This window comes from Borostomias antarcticus, assembly GCF_949987555.1.
Source record: "Borostomias antarcticus genome assembly, chromosome: 15".
NCBI classification, from domain to species: domain Eukaryota; kingdom Metazoa; phylum Chordata; class Actinopteri; order Stomiiformes; family Stomiidae; genus Borostomias; species Borostomias antarcticus.
In genome coordinates this window covers 6,578,348-6,603,509 of record NC_140248.1, presented here as the reverse complement: position 1 = coordinate 6,603,509, position 25,162 = coordinate 6,578,348, and the positions used below count along the sequence as shown (strand labels likewise).

The window sequence follows — 25,162 nt, the reverse complement described above, 5'->3', positions numbered from 1 at the left end:
ACACACACGCACGTACACACACACACACACACACACACAGACACACACACAGAGATTTGAAGATAAGTGTCCTGTGATTGAGAGTGACTGCCCATCAAGCAGCAGCAGGATCCAGGGGGTGCCTGGTTGAGGCTCCAGCTCTACAATATGGGTCGTTTTGACTAGATCCTCGTATTCCCATGATGCATCACTAGTCACACAGTAATAATACAATATAAATATAAATGACTAGTCAATGCACACTAATGCATAACAAGCCCCAGGTGAATTGAAGCTAATTGTGTAGACTCTGTAGACAAGAGGCTCGGCACTGGAAGACGAAAAGAGTTTTAGTACGGCAAGGCTTCCAAACATCTCCCAGCCTACCTTCCTGATCTGCTATCATCTTCTCCTCTCCTCTCTCTTCTAGATACACTCCTTCCTTCCTCCCTCCCTCCCTCCCTCCCTCCCTCCCTCCCTCCCTCACCTGTCTCAAAGCCAGAGCCGGAGGAGTGTTCTGAGGGAGCGGATGACTTCATTACCAAGGACCAAGGGACTAGAGACAGGGAGGGGTTGAGGGAGGGAGACAGGGAGAGAGTGTAAGGAGAGATGGGAGAGCAAAGTGACACTTTTAGAATAGAGAGACGTCTTCTTTTCATCCCTCTCCTCCTCTCCGTTAATAAAGTCGTTGAAAGATCCACCCCACTCGTTCCTCTAATGGGGAGACTGGAACTTTTCTTTGTCCTCACATCTTTGGTTTAAAGGTTTTGGCGCTTTGGGATTTGAATACTTTTAGTTTTGTATAGTTATGCAGTGGAAGAACAATTATTTTGACTGTGTGTGTGTGTGTGTGTGCATGTGTGTGTGCGTGTAAGCGCATCAGCCTGTCTGTGTGGTGTGTACACCAGTCTGTCTGTGTGTGTGTGTGTGTGTGTGTGTGAGAGAGAGCTTGTGTGTGTGTTTGTGTGTGTGTGTGTGTGTGTGTGTGTGTGTGTGTGTGTGTGTGAGCTTGTGTGTGTGTGTGTGTGTGTGTGTGTGTGTGTGTGTGGAGAGCAGACCTAGCAGTAATATCCCCAGATAGAGTAGCTAAAGCTTGTTCTCTTCTGACTGGCTCTTAACTCTATTCTGCTGGGTCAGCACAAATACCACTCAAACTCTCTCTCTCACTGCCGAGCCTCACTGCTACTTTTTACCTCCACCCCAGCAACAGCGCAGGGCAAGAGGTTATGTTTTCGGTGGCATGCGTGTGTGTGTGCCTGTGTGTGTGTGTGTGTGTGTGTGTGTGTGTGTGTGTGTGTTTGTTAGCAGGATTAAGCAAAAACAACCTGACCGAATTTCATGACACTCGGTGAAGGAGTGTATCATCGGCCACCTTAGAACCCATTACATTCTAGGGGCGGAGCTAGGGAGGGGCCAGGGGTGGCACTCGACCCCACTGGAATCTGATTGGCCACCCCTGGTGCCCCCCCTACCATGATAGGCTATTGTCTCTTGAAAGAAGCCTCTCTAGACCAATGGGAATGGACCTAAAACGAGGGAACCAAAGTTGAATCTTCCAACTTCTGCATTCAGCAATCACCATTTTAGCCAAATTCTGCTGCTGAGATGATAATAATAATAATAATAATAATAAGGTAGGTGAACTCAAGTTCTAATGTGTTGTTTTATGTTGACTGTAATTGCTGAATTTACTGAAAAATCGAAGGTGCTGTTTGCAAATTATTTACGTTATCTAGTTTAGCTAATTTGCGACCGCTGTAATGTTACTGAAACATGCTAGTAATGTGACATTAGCATTAATTTGCTAGCTAGTCAACGTTAACTAACTTGAGATAATCTAGTCATGAGGTGACTTGGAGAGCTAGCTTGTTAGCTAATGTGTTTGGCTGGCTAGCTAACGTTAGTTTGTCATGAGGGCTGGATAGCCTCACCAGCCACGATAAAGCACCGGTAAATCAACTGTGGAAGTTTCATAATCTAGCCACTTGTTACAGGCATATTGCTAGGTCAAATTGCTCATGTATGGTTGGGTTTGTCGCGCCAATACCTTTGATGAACAATCAAAAAATAAGGTCAATGTAACATTGCTTGTACACTATGCGTGCATATTTTTCGGTGTTGTCCCCGCTGGACCCGCCCGCGGGGCCGTATGGTGGAACAGGTTTGACCATGATTATTCTGCAACCATCCCTTATCTGAATGGACATACAGTATGAGATACAGTAGTTCATCCCCATCAAATGTGTGCAACTACCCCCGGATCATTATATCCAATAGTCTGCATTAACCAATAGCCCTATCTGTGCGTAATTGGATGTGATTGCCATTTGGATAGCTGCTGTCTGTCATCACACACACACACGAGCAACGGGGAATTGGTGCACTGGGTATCAGGCCACCACGGTTGGCCATGTATTCATACTCTATCATATGGGCCATTTTTGGTTGCTTATACATGGTTTGTTGTGCCATCTTGAATAACATCCTGTTACGGGGTCTCACATTGTCCCGTGCACCTGTGAGCTGTTGATATTTGGTGGGCGTGGCTTCGACTCCTGCTCTCCATGCATATCTCAGTGTTTTCCCCATTATGTTTGTTGGGGTCACGGCATCATGTAATGTTATTTCATTTACTTATTTTTCAGATTTTTATCAGGGTTATTGGACATTATTTGCGTCACTTGATGTTTTCAGAGTCAGACATTCTGCTGCGTGCGTAATGGCACTTTTGTGGGGAACACAAGTAGGCCTGTCACTGGTGATTCATATTTGAATGCATGTGAGTAAGCCTATTTAATTTGTTTAGCACAATACACATTAGACATTTATGGGACATCACGTTATCCTACATAGAATAGGTAGGAAGAACAGCAGGGGAATGGGAGATGTGGGGATTCATCCCGCAATTAGTATTAGAATCACGTTCGGGCGTCTCATTTCCCCGCATGTTCATTTTTAGCATTATGGGAGCATATATGGAATAATCTATTAGTCAGGTATGGATTGATTTGTTTTCAGCACTGAGGTGGTGGATAGCTCCTGTATCTTAAGTCACTGTCATGTTCCAACCGAAGGCTTTCAGCAAAAGATTCCCTGATGTAGATTTGAGGAAGAAATTGTGATGCAAGGTCATAAAAACGTTTATAAACCCTGTTGAATACACCAGGGTAAAGGATTACAAATGAATGGCGATAAGACCCTATTACAACTTTCACAAGCCACAATTCGGTGTTCCATGCAAATTGCTATAATTTATTTGTTTCTCTTTATATTATCTTTTGGTAGTCTGTAAAAAGACATCTGCTTTCTTGTGAAATATGTTAGTAGACTACATGCGTAACAGCTCCAGATGTTTTTTTTGGCACGACGCGGTGCCAGAGTCTTGCCACTCATAACGCGTTACCGCTGTGAGTTGCGCATCCCTTCTATATCATAGGCTACTAGGCCTCATGTTTGCTTGTTTAGGACATTAAAAACTAAACTTTAGACACTTGTAGGTTATCAAATAAGTAGGCTAAGCATTTATAGGCTACAATTTATTTACGGGCAACAGCCTAATCGGAGACCCAGCGCCAGCAACTTATGGAAAGATGACAAATGTCAGTTCATTCACTCGTAGGCTAATCATTCATCTGATCCATTGAGTGTGCCTATAGGCTACAGTTACGAAAACAAAATCACATATGGACAATAATGATTAATTAATTATTTAAAACCGAACGAACAAGAAAGCCTGGCGAGGCAGATAGGCCTACCACTGTAGTCTATGCCATCCCATGTTCGTGTCCGTCTCTATGAGCTTTATAAAGTTAAGTCTATTTGATTTAATTTTGACCAATGAAACATCCTAATCATTTTTAAAATAAATGAATCCCTAGTTATTATTAGGCTAATGCTGGAATGCTTAAAGTCAATGTTGTTCTGGTGTTTTTTTTCTTTTTCTAATAAAGACATACAGTTTATTACATAATGCACCAAATTATTACATTTTCTTCATAAAAAAATGCAACACCCGCATTCTGTAATAACCGATGGGCAATATGTAACAACTTATTACAAAATGCGTCAAAGTTTATTACATATTGCGTTCAAGAATGTTATTTCATAATGCGGCAGATTATTAGGCTACAAAACGCTGCGTTATTACACAATGAAGTGACGAAACCAGCGGTTATGGTCCTGGCCATACGCCCAAGGCTCACGGCCTGGACACTAACACCTGGATACTAACCCCTGGACCCTAAACCCTGGACCCTAACCCCTAGACCCTAACCCCTAGACCCTAACCCCTGGACCCTAAACCCTGGACCCTAACCCCTAGACCCTAACCCCTGGACCCTAACCCCTGGACCCTAAACCCTGGACCCTAACCCCTGGACCCTAACCCCTAGACCCTAACCCCTGGACCCTAACCCCTGGACCCTGAGCCCCTGGACCCTGAGCCCCTGGACCCTAACCCCTGGACCCTAACCCCTGGACCCTAACCCCTGGACCCTAACCCCTGGACCCTGAGCCCCTGGACCCTAACCCCTGGACCCTAACCCCTGGACCCTAACCCCTGGACCCTAACCCCTAGACCCTAACCCCTGGACCCTAACCCCTGGACCCTAAACCCTGGACCCTAACCCCTGGACCCTAACCCCTAGACCCTAACCCCTGGACCCTAACCCCTGGACCCTAACCCCTGGACCCTGAGCCCCTGGACCCTGAGCCCCTGGACCCTGAGCCCCTGGACCCTAACCCCTGGACCCTAACCCCTGGATTCCTGACCCTGAGCTCCTGGGCCCCCTGGACCCTCCTGGACCCTGAGCACCTCCCCTCCCAGTGACTGCCCCTGCACTACCCCCAGAGACTTTTGCACACATTGTTCACATTGTCACCAGGTTTTGTTCTGCCTCCTTGTGTGTTTGGTCTTGTGTTCGTTGTCTTGTCTTCTATGTTGGTTAGTGTCCTCCTTGTCCCAGCTCTAGCCACCAGTCCCCCACTAGTCCCACTTCCCTCCAGTCCCTCCCCACTCCCTGCCCCTAGTTCTAGTCCCTTCAGTCCCTCCCCACTCCCTGGCCCTAGTTCTAGTCCCTTCAGTCCCTCTTTTAGTTCTCTAGTCCCCTCTAGCTCCCCCTTCTGGTCTCCCCTAGTTTCCTGCCCAGTCCCATTTCCAGTCCAAACCTTGTTCCCTGTTCCCTTGAGTCCTAGTTCCCTCTGTACTTGTTTTGGTGTCTTGTTTGATTTTTATAAAAATACACACCTATATAATGAGAAATTATCAAAAATCCAAATGGAGACAAATAAATCAATCAATAAATAACTTACTCACACAGCTCTTTGCCAGCATTCCTTTTTTTGTGAAGAGGCATTAGTATGTCAGAGACTAATCAGCTGCTTTATCTGTTCCATTGTCCCTGTAAATAATGGAATATATGATGTACGTTTGATGTAGACCTAAGCCTTTTTTTATTTATTTCATGTCGGCTATGAATACACGCTTTTAAGAGTTTGCTACAAGTCAAGCGATCTAAGGATAAAGTGATCTTCTCCTATTTTTGGTTTTATCTTTTGACACCACATTCTGTGATTTTCTTTGAGGCTGTGAAATCAGTGTGAGGAAAACAGAAGTTTGAGTTCTGTAGCCTAGCCTATCTAAAATAATTGACAGTGTAGGAAGACAGAACTTTATTTATATGCCGTTTCCTCCTGCATCACTTTGGGAGGTGCACTTCCTGCTTCGGCAGTCGGGAGCTTGCGCCGATGCAGGCTCGCTATTTAAGGGTTTGACAGTTCACTCGCACTCCGAGCGCACTCCGCACTAATTGGTTTAACATGGCGAAGCTCGGCGTGAACGCACACACGGAGGGGGAGTGGATAGGGCGAGGGCTTAGGGGCTGGTTTGGGATTGTGCCTATATGCCCTCCTGTTTCCTTTGTTCTCTCTCGGTTCATTGTCTTTGTTACTGTGTTGCTCCTGGTGTTCCACACACACACACACACACACACACACACACACACACACACACACACACACACACACACACACACACACACACACACACACACACACACACACACACACACACACACACACACACACACACACACACACACACACATTACTGTGACTGTGATCGTTTGTTAGGATAAAGGATTGTTGTTTGGTTAATTGGTTAATGGTATCTTGGTTAATTGGTTAACGGTATCTTGCGTCTGGTGGCAGTGGGTCAGCGGGGCTGTTATCTCTGGCAGATCTGAAGCAGTGCTGAGGACGCTCCACCCGGAGGCACCACTCCAAATAGCACCTTTCTAAAAATAATCCTCTTACTCTGTCACCTCACACATTTATAATCACCGCTCTGTCTCTCTCACTCTCACTCTCTGGGGGCGACTAAACACAGATGACCCTCTCATTAGAAAGCTTTAATTATAATCAAAACCATCCAGTGGCATCCTAAAGCCTTGGGACAAGGACACAAACAAATACACACAAACAAACACACATACAGTACACACACACACACACACATACACACACACACGCAAACACGATGCGGCACACAATCAGTCTGAAAGGAAGAGACAGACTGCATGCTGCGGCAATTTACTCTTCATAAGAAAAAACCATAACACTCTCTCACACACACGCACGCACGCACACACATATTGTTACGACCCAGCTTGTCATAACAAAAAGGGAGTCACACACCCAAACCATAAGTAACAGAGTATTTAATAACACAATAAACAACAACAAAAGACATAAATATGGGGTGTGAAGTATCAGGGGTGTCAGTAGTGTAGTGTAGTGGATGTGTGGGTAATGGATGGTGTGAGTGTTGCATGAATCTAACTAATACAACTCATATCAAACTAATCAAACCAAGGCAAACAAAATTAAACTAATCAAACCAAGGCAAACAAAATAAGCTTCAAAATGGAGGAAGGAGAGAGAGAGCCGGGAGTGACTGCTGGTCTCCAGGGCAACCCGGACCCAGGTGCACCCAACCCACTCTGATGACCCCTCCACCTACCGGACACATAGAGCTACTAACCCTACACAAGACAACACACACACACACAAGACAACACACACACACACAAGACAACACACACACACACAAGACAACACACAACACACACAAGACAACACACAACACACACAAGACAACACACAACACACACATAAGACAACACACACACACACACACAAGACAACACACAACACACACACAAGACAACACACACACACACAAGACAACACACAACACACACACAAGACAACACACACACACAAGACAACACACACACACACAAGACAACACACAACACACACACAAGACAACACACACACACACACACACACACACAAGACAACACACACACAAGACAACACACACACACACAAGACAACACACACACACACAAGACAACACACAACACACACAAGACAACACACAACACACACAAGACAACACACAACACACACAAGACAACACACAACACACACACAAGACAACACACACACACAAGACAACACACACACACACAAGACAACACACAACACACACACAAGACAACACACACACACACACACACACAAGACAACACACACACAAGACAACACACACACACACAAGACAACACACACACAAGACAACACACACACACACAAGACAACACACACACAAGACAACACACACACACACACACACACACAAGACAACACACAACACACACACAAGACAACACACACACACAAGACAACACACACACACACACACACACACAAGACAACACACACACACACACAAGACAACACACACACAAGACAACACACACACACACACAAGACAACACACACACACACAAGACAACACAACACACACACAAGACAACACACAACACACACACAAGACAACACACAACACACACACGAGACAACACACAACACACACACAAGACAACACACAACACACACACAAGACAACACACAACACACACACAAGACAACACACAACACACACACAAGACAACACACAACACACACACAAGACAACACACACACAAGACAACACACAAACCACATACAAGACAACACACAACACACACAAGACAACACACACACACAAGACAACACACAACACACACAAGACAACACACAACACACACACAAAACACACACACACACACATGACAACACACAACACACACAAGACAACACACAACACACACACAAGACAACACACAACACAACACACAACACACACACAAGACAACACACAACACACACACAAGACAACGCACAACACACACACAAGACAACACACAACACACACACACAAGACAAAACACAACACACACACAAGACAACACACACACAAGACAACACACAACACACACACAAGACAACACACAACACACACACAAGACAACACACAACACACACACAAGACAACACACAACAAACACACAAGACAACACACAACACACACACCAGCAGATGGAGCAGGAGCATCGTCACACACACGCACACACACTCACCACTAAAAAGTGATTAAGGTCTACCTAATGGAAGTCCGGAAGTCCACTGTCTCACGGCGCAATGCCTTTGGTTGTTGCCGAACCTCCGTGTCGCAGTGTGTGTGTGTGTGTGTGTGTGTGTGTGTTTGCATTCCTCTTGGCCTTGTAGCGGTCTTTTTGAGTGCAGGGAAACAAGCTGCTCTCTTCAGAGAGAGATTGTGTTCAACAAGGCCGTGTTCGACTCAGGCCACGGGAACGCCATGGGAACGCCACGGGGACGCCACGCCAGAATTCATCCATCAGTGGACAGAAATGAAAAATGGCGAGTGGCAGACAACGTTAGTACCGAAGAGATAGAAGAACAACAACCTGAACCTACGTTTTTTTTTTTTTTTCCTCCGCACCCCCTGTTCTGGTTGTCACGGTGATGTCCATGTCACAGTGATGTGCATGTCAGCATGTGCATCTCCCCTCAAATCCAGCAGACAATAGACCGCTAGCACAATTAACACTCAACACACACACACACACACACACACACACACACAGACACACACACACGTGAATGTAAGATAAGGGGACGGAAAACTGCATTTGTTAACCTTTGCAATCTGTGTATGTTGGTACAGTACGGTAAGTGTGTGTGCATGTGTGTGTGTGAGAGAGTGTGTGTGTGTTTGTGTGTATGCGTGTGCGTGACAGTGAGTGTGTGCGCGTGTGCGTGCATGCGTGTGTGTTTATGTGTGTGCGTGCGCATGTGTGTGTGTGTGTGAGCAGGATTCAGCCTAGAGGACAGAGCTTTAGGAGGATAGAGCACAGAGGAGTGTTTGATCTCCCAGAGTGAGAGCTTATCACTCCAGACAGTATCACCCCTTAACGCCAGAGACTGACCCCTGATGCATATCCCTCCACTCACACTGGTGTGTGTGTGTGTGTGTGTGTGTGGATGAAATGATGCAACATGGCACAAGGCTTGTTAGCACCGCTATTTATATAAATAGTCTTAGAAATTGTAGCTTTTTTGTGGAGCGTGGGGGGGGGGGGGGGGGGGGGGTCCTTTTCATATTGCTCTGCACCAGCAAAATGGTCTGCTCTCACTCTGCTCTCACTCTGCCAATGATCTACTTTGGCGAAATTGATTACTGCATTGAGGTGGAGAGACAGGAGGAGAGGAGAAAAGAGAGTGATAGATTAAAAGAGAGAAAGATTCATTTTGCCATCAGTCTCACTAAGCGCAATGCCAACATAATATTTCAGAAACTGGCCGACATTCATTTTTCCTGAATGATTCTGGAATCCTCCCTGTTATCTGTCACAGGGGTGTCACAGGGGTGTCACAGGGGTGTCACAGGGGTGTCACAGGGGTGTCACACGGAACACACTTCACTCTGAACGTTCCTGAAATCACTACTTACTGAGCCATCCCTCCCAGTGAGAATATTAGTCCTAATTCTATACTTTTCCAAGACCCGAAAAATGTGTCCCGGAGAGACTACGGACAGGAAGAGAGCAATGGAGAGAGAGAGACTGAGGAAGAGAGTGATGGAGAGAGAGACTGAGGAAGAGACTGATGGAGAGAGAGAGACTGAGGAAGAGAGTGATGGAGAGAGAGACTGAGGAAGAGAGTGATGGAGACAGAGAGACTGAGGAAGAGAGTGATGAGAGAGAGAGACTGAGGAAGAGAGCAATGGAGAGAGAGAGACTGAGGAAGAGAGTGATGGAGAGAGAGACTGAGGAAGAGAGTGATGGAGAGAGAGACTGAGGAAGAGACTGATGGAGAGAGAGAGACTGAGGAAGAGAGTGATGGAGAGAGAGACTGAGGAAGAGAGTGATGGAGACAGAGAGACTGAGGAAGAGAGTGATGGAGAGAGAGACTGAGGAAGAGACTGATGGAGAGAGAGAGACTGAGGAAGAGAGTGATGGAGAGAGAGACTGAGGAAGAGAGTGATGGAGAGAGAGACTGAGGAAGAGAGCGATGGAGAGAGACTGAGGAAGAGACTGATGGAGAGAGAGAGACTGAGGAAGAGAGCGATGGAGAGAGAGAGACTGAGGAAGAGAGCGATGGAGAGAGAGACTGAGGAAGAGAGCGATGGAGAGACTGAGGAAGAGAGTGATGGAGAGAGAGAGACTGAGGAAGAGAGTGATGGAGAGAGAGAGACTGAGGAAGAGAGTGATGAGAGAGAGAGACTGAGGAAGAGAGTGATGGAGAGAGAGACTGAGGAAGAGACTGATGGAGAGAGAGAGACTGAGGAAGAGTGTGATGGAGAGAGAGACTGAGAAAGAGAGCGATGGAGAGAGAGAGACTGAGGAAGAGAGCGATGGAGAGAGAGAGACTGAGGAAGAGAGCGATGGAGAGAGTGTGACTGAGGAAGAGAGCGATGGAGAGAGAGAGACTGAGGAAGAGAGCGATGGAGAGAGAGAGACTGAGGAAGAGAGTGATGGAGAGAGAGAGACTGAGGAAGAGAGTGATGGAGAGAGAGAGACTGAGGAAGAGAGTGATGAGAGAGAGAGAGACTGAGGAAGAGAGTGATGGAGAGAGAGAGACTGAGGAAGAGAGTGATGGAGAGAGACTGAGGAAGAGAGTGATGGAGAGAGAGACTGAGGAAGAGAGTGATGGAGAGACTGAGGAAGAGAGTGATGAGAGAGAGAGACTGAGGGAGAGAGTGATGGAGAGAGAGACTGAGGAAGAGAGCGATGGAGAGAGAGAGACTGAGGAAGAGAGCGATGGAGAGAGAGAGACTGAGGAAGAGAGTGATGGAGAGAGAGAGACTGAGGAAGAGAGTGATGAGAGAGAGACTGAGGAAGAGAGTGATGGAGAGAGAGAGACTGAGGAAGAGAGTGATGAGAGAGAGAGACTGAGGAAGAGAGCGATGGAGAGAGAGACTGAGGAAGAGAGTGATGGAGAGAGAGAGACTGAGGGAGAGAGCGATGGAGAGAGAGAGACTGAGGAAGAGAGTGATGGAGAGACTGAGGAAGAGAGTGATGGAGAGACTGAGGAAGAGAGCGATGGAGAGAGAGAGACTGAGGAAGAGAGTGATGGAGAGAGAGAGACTGAGGAAGAGAGCGATGGAGAGAGAGAGACTGAGGAAGAGAGTGATGGAGAGAGAGACTGAGGAAGAGAGCGATGGAGAGAGAGACTGAGGAAGAGGGTGATGGAGAGAGAGAGACTGAGGAAGAGAGCAATGGAGAGAGAGAGACTGAGGAAGAGAGCGATGGAGAGAGAGAGACTGAGGAAGAGAGTGATGGAGAGAGAGAGACTGAGGAAGAGAGCGATGGAGACAGAGAGACTGAGGAAGAGAGTGATGGAGAGAGAGACTGAGGAAGAGAGTGATGGAGAGAGAGAGACTGAGGAAGAGAGTGATGAGAGAGAGAGACTGAGGAAGAGAGTGATGGAGAGAGAGAGACTGAGGAAGAGAGTGATGAGAGAGAGAGACTGAGGAAGAGAGCGATGGAGAGAGAGAGACTGAGGAAGAGAGTGATGGAGAGAGAGAGACTGAGGAAGAGAGCGATGGAGAGAGAGAGACTGAGGAAGAGGGTGACTAAATGGTTGAGTGATAAAGACAGGCATAGTGATGGAGAAGACAGAGAAAGGGAAACAGAGAAAACAGAAAGACAGAAACAGACTGATGGAGAGAGAAAATGAGAAAAGGAGATGTACAGAAAGAGAGAGATATAGAGAGATACAGAGAGATACACACACAGAGATACACAGAGAAAAACAGAGAGATGCAGCGAGGGAGAGAGAGAGACAGAGAGAGAGAGACAGAGAGATACAGTTGAAGTCGGAAGCTTACATACACTTAGGTTGAAGTCATTAAAACTTACGAATTCAACTTTACACATAGAGACAGGGAGAGAGAGAGGGAGAGAGAGATACAGAGAAAGAGAGATACAGAGAGATACACAGAGAGAGAAAGAGAATAGTTGACAGAGACTGCGTCTTCAAAATTGGCTGAGAGCTGTGTAAATGAGGCCAACTCATTTCCAAAGCGCGCGCACACACACACACACACACACACACACACACGCACACGCACACGCACACACACGCACACGCACACACACCATTAACAACGGGTGCAACTAAAGATGAAAATGCAGAGATGGGGATGAATGCATGGGAGCCACGCCTCCATCCCTCCATAGCGGCTCCTACCCCCGAGCCTCCTTCATAATTGGCCCAGACAAACACCCCAAACAAAGCCTTCAAACACTGAGGGGGAGGTGGCCATTAATAAATCAAAACAGGAATAGATAAACAAATTAATAAACATCCCACAGCTGGGGCTTTGAAAGGATGTTTTTTCTCCATCCTATTGTTCTCTGCTATCTATCTAGTGGAACAGACTCCCCTGTATAGCTGGAGATTTGCATACCCCCAGCAAGCGACCAGCACATCAGCATAACCATACTGTCTGGTCAGGGCTAGCTAGTGACCGGCACATCAGTATAACCATACTGTCTGGTCAGGGCTAGCTAGTGACCAGCACATCAGCATAACCATACTGTCTGGTCAGGGCTAGCTAGTGACCAGCACATCAGCATAACCATACTGTCTGGTCAGGGCTAGCTAGTGACCAGAACATCAGCATAACCATACTGTCTGGTCAGGGCTAGCTAGTGACCGGCACATCAGCATAACCATACTGTCTGGTCAGGGCTAGCTAGTGACCAGAACATCAGCATAACCATACTGTCTGGTCAGGGCTAGCTAGTGACCAGAACATCAGCATAACCATACTGTGTGGTCAGGGCTAGCTAGTGACCAGCACATCAGTATAACCATACTGTCTGGTCAGGGCTAGCTAGTGACCGGCACATCAGCATAACCATACTGTCTGGTCAGGGCTAGCTAGTGACCAGCACATCAGTATAACCATACTGTCTGGTAAGGGCTAGCTAGTGACCAGAACATCAGTATAACCATACTGTGTGGTCAGGGCTAGCTAGTGACCAGCACATCAGTATAACCATACTGTCTGGTCAGGGCTAGCTAGTGACCGGCACATCAGCATAACCATACTGTCTGGTCAGGGCTAGCTAGTGACCAGAACATCAGCATAACCATACTGTCTGGTCAGGGCTAGCTAGCCGCTAGTTAGTTAGTGGATGGAGAGAACTCAGCGTGCAGCTATTCCACCCAGGCTTACTTCAGGGTAGTGTACTATGGGTAGGGTAGTGTACTATAGGGTCTAGGGTAATGTACTGTGGGATCGAGGGTAGTGTACGATAGGGTCTTGTACTGTAGGAGCCAAAACTATGATTTTATTTTTTCTTCTATGTGTTTTATGATTCCTGTGTGTGCTCTAATTGTTCCTTGAGCTTTTGCCCCCTCTGTAGGCTGGAAACATATTTAAGCCAGAGGTGGAGTCATCTAGGGCGTGGCTGTAATTGATTGATTTATTGGGTAAAAGTACAAAGAAACAGTACATCCCAGAGGATAGCATGATAAAAGCACACTTAGACACTTGTTTCCAACATGGTCCTCGTTGGTGGACATAAAACAAAACAAAACATACACAAGAACATACATAAAACAGTCAATACAGTTCCACCCACATTCACTAAAACATACTATGTATGGATGCATATGAGTACAGTCTGAGTGTGTATGACTATTTGTGATAATGTAGGATGTATAGGCTATGTGTATGTATTTTATACATATCATTTATGTGTGTGTATGCTGTGAGTAAACATATCTAAGGAAAACATGATGTCTTCCAGAGATGTAGCCTAATCTGATTAGAAAAGGCATTAATGGGTAATGGGAGCACACAGTCTTTGGACCACACACAGGAAGAGCTTTTGTTTTTTTGCAAGCCTGTTGTTTAAGCCTTGAGCTTTATAAGTATTTTCTTTTTCTATACTTTATGTACAATCTTGAGACTGGAATAAACTGTCAGTTTACTTTGAAACTGTTCCTTAGTCCAGTACCTGGCCTGTGAACCCATCCGCAATTTGGTGTTGGGAGAATTTCTCACTTGAACTGAGTCAATGGGTCCCTAGACATGAAATATAACCGAGGTGCTCGTCCGCCACAGTGCCGCAAATGATGCTATGGCCAAATCAAATATGGCTGCCATGAGCTATGATGAAAATCTCTAACTTTTATGTTTCTGAGAGTATATACACATGTCCGGACACACACACATCCGGTTTGGTAGGCTGCACGCCGCATGCCGCAAGTCTGCTTGTTTGTTCGAAAAGTTTGTTTAAAAAAGTTAAAACTCCGGTCTGACTTTAGATTCTAATCGGCAATAATATGCCCTCGGCGCGGTGAAGTATTCTGTTTATGGACACCGCCAGAACGCTAAGAAGTGGTGTTAAGAGCGCGGACTCAGCAACCGCAGACATGGCTAAAGAAAACAAAGAGGCTGTTGCGCAAGAACTCAGAAAACTTACCTTAAAAATTGATGAGATGACAGGGAGCTTCAGACAGGAGCTGAACAGCAAAGTGGATCACATTGAGTCTACTATCCAGAAAAGTCAAGGCCAAGTTCTATCTGAGTTGGCGAAACAGAGCAAGGAAATCCGTGCGCACATGGATCTGGAGATTGGGCGATTGGAGGCGCGTATTGACAACTTGGAAAGAAAGATCAACGTGGACGCCAACGCATCCAAGGCTCGGTTTGATCCAGACGTGTCGATTGTTATCTCGGGTCTCCCAGAGGATGATAAGGAGGATATCCAGCTGAAGGTGCTGCAGCTTGTCTCAAAGGGCCTCGGTAGTGAAACCATACCTGTTGCAGTGGAGAGAATGAGTTCAGTTCTGTTTATGAGAAGGTCGCTATATTACGGAAAAAACAGCAACTACGCGAGCATATGGAATTTAGTAGAGTGTATATACGATCAGCAAAGTCTCATACTGACAGACTGATTGAAACCAACTTTAAGACGCTCCTCAAGGAGCTCCAAGGGGTGACGGATTTCTATGTAGCTGGAAAAGGTCGGCTGCGGAGAAGAGAACGACAGCCCGGGGGGACCGTTGAGACGGGAGACCCCGGGGCAGAGACAGAGCAGCGCGGTGCACGAAAACTGTGAGGATCTACCCATCCCTTATCGGACTCGTTAACATTGGTACACTGGAATATTAATGCTTGGACTGATCTGAACAGTGGACTACGATCTACAATCTTAGCATCATTATCACCTGATTTAATTTCTTTAAATTAAACCCATCTAGTGGGAGATTCAACTATTCATTTAGGGGGTTATGTTTGGTTCGGCCATAATAGAATGACACACATTAAAGCTCCTAGAGGCTCAGGAGGTGTAGGGATATTTGTTAAATCATATCTTTTCTGTGAATATGAAATAGAAATAGTTGATAAAACAGTGGATGGAATAATATCTGTTTTACACATAGACGTTCAAACTATAGTTTTGTTGTTTACTCATGTTATTTACCACCCGAAATGTCTCACTGGGGAAGGGACGCGTCTTCCTTTTTTGCTCATTTATTGAGTCAAGTTTATTTATTTTCAAATCTGGACGCTATTTATATTTGTGGTGACCTTAATAGTCGAATTGGTGGCCAGTTAGATCATTTAAGGGAAGTGGACAATATTCCTATACGTACTTCAATTGACGAATGTGTGAATCGCCATGGAGAGGCCTTCTTGGAATTTCTATTAGACTCTAAGATGTGTGTTCTAAATGGCCGAGTAAGCCCCCTTAGTGATAACTTTACCTCAGTCTCAATCAGAGGGAGGGCCGTTGTAGATTATATAGCTGTACCCTTTGACTGTCTTGAAACGTGTCTTGAAATTAAGGTATTATTGTCATCTCAACTCATTTCAGACTGTGAATGCTATGACTTGATTAGTGATAGGTGTCGCGTTCCAGATCACTCATTGTTATTTCTTAAGTTCATGGTGCGGCAACAAACTGGTTTTACAGATGAGAATGATCAAGAATTAAACACCACTGTATATAATAAATTCACTCGTAAATTATGCAGATCTGTTCCAAAACATCTTTCGGACAAATTGAAAAAAGGTGTAGCGGAATTGGTTGAAAGTATCCAGGTAACCCGAAACACACAGGATGATATAGATGCATGGTATAGTAGAGCTTTTGATCTCCTACATAGTGAGTTAGGTGGGACAATGCTAGGATCAAAGTCGGCCAATAAATTTCATAGGCCCAACAAACCATTTTGGAATGAGGAGTTAGGGGATCTATGGAAGGCAATGCTTAAAGCAGAACATATTTATTTGAAATATAAAGGGGACAATGAACAGAAAGAACAGTACAGAGTTAATTTCAAGTTAAGGCAAAATCTGTTTGATAAAAGGTTACGATACTTTAAAAGACAGTACAACAAGGGTTATATTTTACAACTGGAGGAAACACACGCATCCAACCCACAACGATTCTGGGACCAGATCAATAAACTTGGGCCAAAAAGACAAAGCAAAATTCCATTAGATGTATATGATGATAAGGGCCAATTAACTTCAGACATCACACAGGTATTATATGAATGGGAAAAGTGTTTTACAGACTTGTTTTCAGGGAATCAAAATGGAGACGGTTTTGATCCAGCCTTTTTTAATGAAATTTGTTTTCTTAAATCCCAGTTAGAGAACCAGTCACCTCACTCCACCACTTATGGAAATGTTTTGAATGAAATTATTCATGTGGAAGAGGTGAAGACAGCCATTGATGCATTGAAAGGAGGAAAAGCCTCAGGATGTGATGAATTGACAAATGAAATACTGAAATTCCCCTTGTTCATAGAACTTCTTTTTGTTTTGTTTCTTTTTTGTTTTGAAAATGGGACTATTCCATCAGTGTGGTACAAATCTATTGTGAGTCCAATACCGAAATCTTTAAAAAACGACCCAAAAATACCCTCAAATTACCGTGGCATTAGTCTATTAAGTACAGCATATACATTATATACATCTATTCTTAACACTAGGCTCATGGCTTATCTGGAAGAAAACAACTGTTTAGTGGAGGAGCAGAATGGTTTTAGAAAGGCTAGAGCCTGCATTGATCATGTCTACTCTATTACCACAGTAATCAAAAATAGAATAATGCAAAACAAATCATCATTTGCTTGTTACATTGACTTCCAAAAAGCTTTTGATTTTGTCAACAGAGATCTACTAGCATATTGTCTTCTTGAAGATGGAATAGAAGGAAAATTATATTGGGCCATACAATCATTGTATAAAGATCCACATGCCTGTGTTAAGGTTAATGAATACTGCTCAGGGTGGTTCCCTACCCCATCAGGGGTCAAGCAGGGGGACTGTCTCTCTCCCACTCTGTTTGCTATATTTATTAACAATTTAGCTAAGGAAATAAAACACTTAGGACTGGGTCTAAATTATGATGGTAGTAACAAATTGGACATATTACTTTATGCTGATGATATAATTCTGGTAGTGGAAAAGAAAAGGGATCTAGAAAAAATGTTAGTATGTGCAGAAAGCTGGTGTAAGAAGTGGAGACTTAAAGTTAATCATAGCAAAACTCAGCTCATGCATTTCAGACAGACAGGGATTAAAAGGAGCAATTTCCAGTTTTATTTTGGGGATCAAAAAAAAGAGTATGTTGGGAATCATAAATATTTAGGTTTAATTTTGGATGAGCATTTACATTTTGAACATGGTACATCTGTACTGGCTGAATCTGCCAGTAGGGCACTTGGTGGTATAATAGCAAAAACTAAACAGCTGGGAGATTTGGGATATGCTACCTACTCCAAATTATTTCACGTGTTTGTCCGGTTATGGACTATATGGCAGGAGTATGGGGGTCAAAGGTAAATATGAAAGGAGAAATGGTCCAGAATAGGGCAATACGGTATTTTCTAGGAGTTCATAAATTTGCCCCCGTATTGGCAATAAGAGGAGATATGGGCTGGGAGCCAGGTGACATAAGATGGAAAGGTAGCATGTTAGCTCTATGAAACATGCCAGAGAGTCGAATTGCTAGGAAAATATTCAACTGGGATGTAACTGTAAAAGGTGCATGGGCGAGTGAGATATACTAGGACAAATAGGAGCATCTGACCTTTTCCAAAATGTAAATACGGTGAATATCTCTTTGGTTAAGGAAGCTTTGTCTAATACACATCAGATAAAATGGTCACAGGATATACTATATAAACCGAAATTAGAAACGTTTAGTATGATAAAAAGGTGGTATGGAAATGAAAAATATGTTTGAGCTCCATTATCCAAAAGACAAAGATCATTATGTGCCCAACTTCGCTCTGGGATCTTGCCCCAGCACCTTGAAACTGGACGTTATCGGGGGGTTACAGAAGAAGAGCGCATTTGTATCTACTGTAATATTGATATTGAGAATGAGTTCCATTTTGTGTTTTATTGCCCCTTATATCATGAGTTGCGTCAAAAATTATTTGAGATGTAAAAATATTGATTTGATGTGGTTGAGCGATGCAGAGAGACTAAAATGGATGTTTGATCATAGGGTATTTGCACTTGCAGAATATTTAGAGAAAGCTTGGGACAAACGAACAAAGATAACTTATATATGTGATGCATTTATTTAGGATTTTGACGAAATACTTATTTTTATTTATTTATTTTCTGTTATTGTTTGGATACATTGCATAGCTTACAAACCGTGAGAAGTGTATGTGATATAGTTAATTATTGTTTACTGTTTATGGTGTCTTATAATCCCGTAAGGGATGGGTCCTCGGACATGACACGAAAATAAATATTCATTCATTCATTCATTCATTCACATGTAATACCTCAATTTCCACTTATTGTGGTGTGTGGAATTCCTTTCTGATATTGTTATGACCATTCTGGGTGATTTTGACCTTGAAAGGTCATGGTAAAGGTCAAAGGTCAAGTTAATTTTGCTATTCTGAAGATGTTAGCCATAAATACAGGTGTAATAAGTCTCATTTAACTAATTATGTATAATTTATTTCTGATATTGTTTTGACCATTAGGGATCACCATATCCTTGAAACATCCACCAGTTGTCCGCAGTGGTCGTAGACCATTTTTACTAAAAAGGCTCCATGGTCAAGAGAGGTTGTTTGACTGTATTTTGTCTGACCTCTCGACTTCGACCTGTCCGGTGTGGTACAACCTGCCATGAGTCACATCCCACTGGCCTAGCTCTCAGGGTTCTGTGAGGTATGCAAGCTCCCTTACCACGACAATGTTAACAATCACAAGGGATGTTTGTTTTTTTTGTACCCCGGAAATACTAAAAGCAACAGGAGGCAACATCATCTCACACTGGCTGACACAGTCACTGAACCATGACAAACAGAAAATATCGCTCGTAGAGTAAATGGCATAGGTGCTGACATCACAAAGTAACAACACAACTGAACATATCTGTACACAGTGGAAAAAGATAGGAAAGAACTTCACGGAAAATGTGCTTCACTGTTAGATATAGGCTAGGCAGTGATTGTGTGCGTGCAAGTTAGTGTGATCTCCACCAGAACGGCAGCCACAGCGTCGAGTGTTGCACTTGCCTGCAAACTTATTGTGAGCAGACTTTGTGGTAAGGGCTTCAGACATTTGATGGTAGAAGTGTACCAAAGTGCTCCTCCCATCCATGTTCCATTGGTCCTACTCTTGCCTCACTTTGCAGGCTGTCACAGGCAGAACATCAATCAATCAATCAATCAAAGCTTTATTTGTATAGCGCATTTCATACCCAGAGGCAACACAATGCGCTTTACAGGACAGAACATGCCCTCTGCGCCAGAAAGGCTCCGCGTTGGATGTGGCCTCTGATCACACTGTTTGTAGGAGGGAGAGCATCAATTCCCACACTGGCACTGGTATCGGTTTCTACCCTGAGGTCGTCAAACGTCTCAGCAGTTGACCTGGCCCCTGCTCAGACACCAAGTACCAAGTGCTTCTCTTCTAGTGCTGTACCTTGCTCTGACAAGGTGTCTGCTTCTTCTAAGTTTGTCAGATACTGTACTGGGTCAGAGGCCACGGCTGCATGTTTTATCTCCACCTTGCTCATGCAGTCATCTCCAGTCAATATACTGTACAGTCCTGAGAAGTATACGCCCGCGCCTGCAGACATACAGTTTTGGCGGCAAAATATATTACAACCCGCAACCACAAGGGGCAGTAAAGCACTGCTACAGTGAGGCTACTAGGCTTGTCTGACAAACGGTTGCCATTGCTTAGACTAATGTAGGCTACGTTTCTCAGTTTGACCGGACTGAATTGCGAACTGCTCTTTTGGATTAGCTATAGCAGAGACCAGAGACAGATTATTTTACCAATTGATCGGACTTTATGCATTAGGCTATTTAGATTCAAACCCAGAAAATCCCACATTTTCAACCCCTATTTACTACGATATACAATCAATAAATAGCGCTAAACCAATGAAGACTAATTCATTTCAACCCATATTTACCAACCCATGATAGACTTATTCGATTCAAAGCACCCGCTACCACGACTGCCCAATGGCTCAATTGATAGCGTTACAGACTTGTAATTCAAGGGGCGCGGGTTCGGTTCTGCGTCCCTGCTGTCGGAAGGACATGGAAAGGATTCTACGTCTTCAAGAAGGAAATGGACAGGTGTCTATTTGGGACTTGGCTTAATTTAAGTTTTACGGTACAACAATCAAATGTAGGCTATTAGGCTACTGTAGTTGGGTGGGCTAGCTTGTAGAAGCTAGCCCAACTTGTGATATTCCCACTATTTCTTGAGCAGATTCGTCACGCAGATTCGATTGGCTAGCGACGCGGGAGATAGTAAACAAATGCCGTAATATGCTACAAAGGCTGCGCAGGCTCAAACTAGTTGCCTACGCTCCATCAAAAGGGAGAAATTCTCATTGATTTATCAGGTTATAGATAAATGGGTGCGGATTGGATGGCTTCTGGGTCCGGATCCGGATCGCGGTCCGCCTGTTGGTGATGGCTGGTCTAGATGGTTGATGTATTACTATTGTATTGTATATTGCCACTGTATTTTGACGTTACTGTATCTTGATGTATGCTTTTAGTTTTGTATTCTTATTTTAAGGGAACATCTTCCCAGGGACTACAAGTGGAAATTAGCCTCTGGATACAACCTGGATAGTTTACATTTGCTATCTGTATTGCTCTGTAATCCTATAGTGATTGTTCATTACCTTGCGGTGTCCCTCAGCAAAATAAATAAATCAAATCATATCAAACTATAGGGTCTAAGGGAGTGTACTATATGATCTAAGGTAGTGTAGTGGGGTCTAGGGTAGTATACTATAGAGTTTAGGTTGGTGTACTATGGGGTAGTGTACTATAGGGTCTAGGGTATTGTACTAGAGTGTCTAGGGTAGTGAACTATAGGGTCTAGGGTAGTGTACTATATGGTCTAGGGTAGTGTACTATAGGGTCTAGGGTATTGTACTAGAGTGTCTAAGGTAGTGTACTATATGGTCTAGGGTAGTGTACTATAGGGTCTAGGGTATTGTACTAGAGTGTCTAAGGTAGTGTACTATAGGGTCTAGTGTTGTGTACTATATGGTCTAGGGTAGTGTAGTGGGGTCTAGCATAGTGTACTATATGGTCTAGGGTAGTGTACTATATGGTCTAGGGTAGTGTACTATATGGTCTAGGGTAGTGTACTATATGGTCTAGGGTAGTGTACTATATGGTCTAGGGTAGTGTACTATATGGTCTAGGGTAGTGTACTATATGGTCTAGAGTAGTGTACTATAGGGTCTAAGGTAATGTACTGTAGGCCATGGGGTAGTGTACTATATAGTCTAGGGTGGTGTACTGTAGACTCTAGGGTAGTGTACTATAGGGTAGTGTAGGGTGCAGGGGCTAGATTTGGGATGGAGCCCTAGGGTTGAAGCTAAGCGTTGGAGGATGCGGGGTCAGGGCGAAACATGAGACCAAGCTCATTCTTACGTTCTGCTCTCCTCCCTCTCCTCTTCCCTGCTCCCTTCCTCCATCCTCCCCCTCTTCCCCGCTCCCTCCCTCCATCCTCCCCCTCTTCCTCCCTCCCTCCCTCCCTCCTCTCTCTGCCTCCAGCACCCCCCAAGCAGCTGAGAAGCCTCGCAGTGAAGGGGCTGAACAGCCCACAGAAATGTCTCAAAGTCACTGCCACTCCAGCAGCCAGCGATATGTCAACACGTCACTTCTATTCAGACTTGATTCCATGAGACATTTGCTGCTGCATATATAGGCGGCCCCCCTCCCTCCCTCCCTCCCTCCCTCTCGCTCCAACTCCTGCCATCCTGCAGTGTTCGTAGGGCAAAGGCGTTCCAGGGTGACCTGCTGGACAATGCGATCAGGTTGTGTGTGTGTGTGTGTGTGTGTGTGTGTGTGTGTGTGTGTGTGCGTGCGTCACCTGCTGTAGTCGAAGAGGCGGGATCCCCACTGAGCCTGCTGCCCTCTGTGGCCCGCGTGGAAGAAGCAGGAGTCCGTCCCGTCGAATCGGTTCAGGCCGTCCGCGGTGTTACTGGAGGCGTGGCTATGGACCACGTCCAGTAGCACGGTGATCCCCAGAGAGTGGGCGGTGTCTATCAACCTCTTCAGATCCTCCGGTGTTCCGAATCGACTGGGAGGAGACAAAACAGTCATGCTGATGGGCTTCTGCTCACTCTCTGGGCAAATGCAAATCTCTGGTCATTTCATTTCAGCTCAGAGGGGTAGACATCATCCATATGTACTGTAGCCTGTGGCGCTCAGAAGAGATTCAGAAACTGAATTTGTTCCGCGCTCTATCTGTATTTAAACACACACTCATAGACAAAAAAACAGGTCAGGTCAAGCCTGGCTTATGTGCGTTGGCTGGCTTGTTTCTGTGCGGGACTGGTAGGATGGTAATGTCTGATAAATAAAAATGGGTCTTATCACCTGGACACATCAGTTCCAATGTTAATCCAACACAATGAGAGCGGGATAGCCAGTTAGCTCATGGGCTCACAAAAACTAGCAGCAGCTTCCATAACATTAATGGTAGCGGTCAGTGGCTAAAGCAGTTACACTGATGATTCCTGTAACGTTAGCTATTTTGCTGCAATGGGTTCAACTTTTTTTTCTGGATAAAAAAGTCATGACTTGCTGTTTTGCACTTCCCTTTAGGTGGTGAATAAATAGACCCAAGACACAGTGGGTTATTTGGACATCTACTAGGATCTTGATATTATATTGATATAAAGATATGAAAGTAAAGTATTTGCCCTTAGAAGTAAATTGTAATTAAAATGGTACTTAGCTAAGTAACCTAAGTGTAGACAGACTTGAAAGGTCAATTGTAATAATATCATGAATGAAAAATTGTAAACATAGTACTCAACAGAATAGGTAATACTCAAGTCTTGATTGAAACTTTTCCTAAATGCTTTATTAAACATACAGACATGCACATTAAAAGTAGCCATAAGTTGTTATTTTGCATGTGCTCTCAGGACATGTTGTGGTTGTGACCATCTTTGTAAAGAAGAGAGGCATGTAATGCACATGTATACAGTAGTAGAGTCAGTTGTCTATTGTATAGACAAGGTGTTCAATTGCTCAAGTGTTGTCAGGTGTTGGTTCGAGTGTTCGAGTGTACAGTGGTGCATAGTCAGTTGTCTATTATATAGACAAGGTGCAAGTTGTCACGTGTTCACTTGTTGGTCCAGGGGGTGGCATGTGTGCCATTGTTATAATGAGAGTTAGGGCCTATGTATAGTACAACCAGAGTACTATAAATGGACAGTCTTCTTCTGAGCTGGTGGTTGGCAGGGGGCTCCTTCCGAGCTACTCTTTGGCAGGGGGCAAGTGATGTCTTGAGCCTCATCATAACAGAAGTGAACATGTGACACCTTGCACCTTGTCTATACAATAGACAACTGACTCTGCACCACTGTACACTCGAACCAACACCTGACAACACTTGAGCAATTTAACACCTTGTCTATACAATAGACAACTGACTCTGCACTGCTGTACACTCTATAACTTGAATCAACACCTGACAACACTTGAGCAATTTAACACCTTGTCTATACAATAGACAACTGACTCTGCACTGCTGTACACTCTATAACTTGAATCAACACCTGACAACACTTGAGCAATTGAACACCTTGTCTATACAATACAGAACTCACTCTGCACTACTGTATACTACTGTACAGTATACTTGACATGTTATGTAATTGCACTGCCTGTATCATGGACACAGTCACAGCCATCCATGATCAGATACTGCTGTTTGGCCATGTCCAGTCCGGGTGGGGCTTGCACCTGAAGAACATCTTTGGGGGGGCTGGACATCAGCGTTGCACAGCAGCCGACACCTGACTGGTGTTGCAACACGGTGTTCTCTGACCTCAACCACACCAGGCATCCCAGCATCAAAGCTGCAACAGAACAGAAGGGAGACAGATAAATAAAATACAACCATACCATGTCCATAAAATGGAATAGCGAATACATGACAATGATAATTACCTGAAGTGCTGGTAACTCTTAAAGGACAATGTTCGTTTTTGACAACCTGGACCTTATTTACGACATATTATAAGACGTTTGTCTCACCGAGATCACTTTTGTGTAGTTCGGAGGCCTGTAGAAGAAATTTAAAATCCAGCGCGAGCCAGTATATCCATGTAATGTCGGTGGTCGGGGCACTTAGAATGCAGTTTCTTAAAATCAATTTTCTGCCGCGAAACGGTTGTTTTCATCAATCTGTCTTCATGAA

General features: G+C 44.5%; 1 protein-coding gene across 1 annotated transcript in view; it reads right to left on the bottom strand.

Annotated features, from left to right (window-relative positions):
• The window catches only part of LOC311318506 (1,4-alpha-glucan-branching enzyme-like), a 145,780-nt gene that overhangs the window by 59,738 nt on the left and 60,880 nt on the right, over positions 1 to 25,162 (bottom strand). The window contains exons 7-8 of the mRNA XM_084449855.1: positions 22,820 to 23,029; positions 522 to 535 (exon numbers count right to left, since the gene is read on the bottom strand). Of these exons, the coding sequence (XP_084305981.1) occupies positions 522 to 535; positions 22,820 to 23,029 (224 nt within the window). The remainder of the gene's footprint in view (positions 1 to 521; positions 536 to 22,819; positions 23,030 to 25,162) is intronic.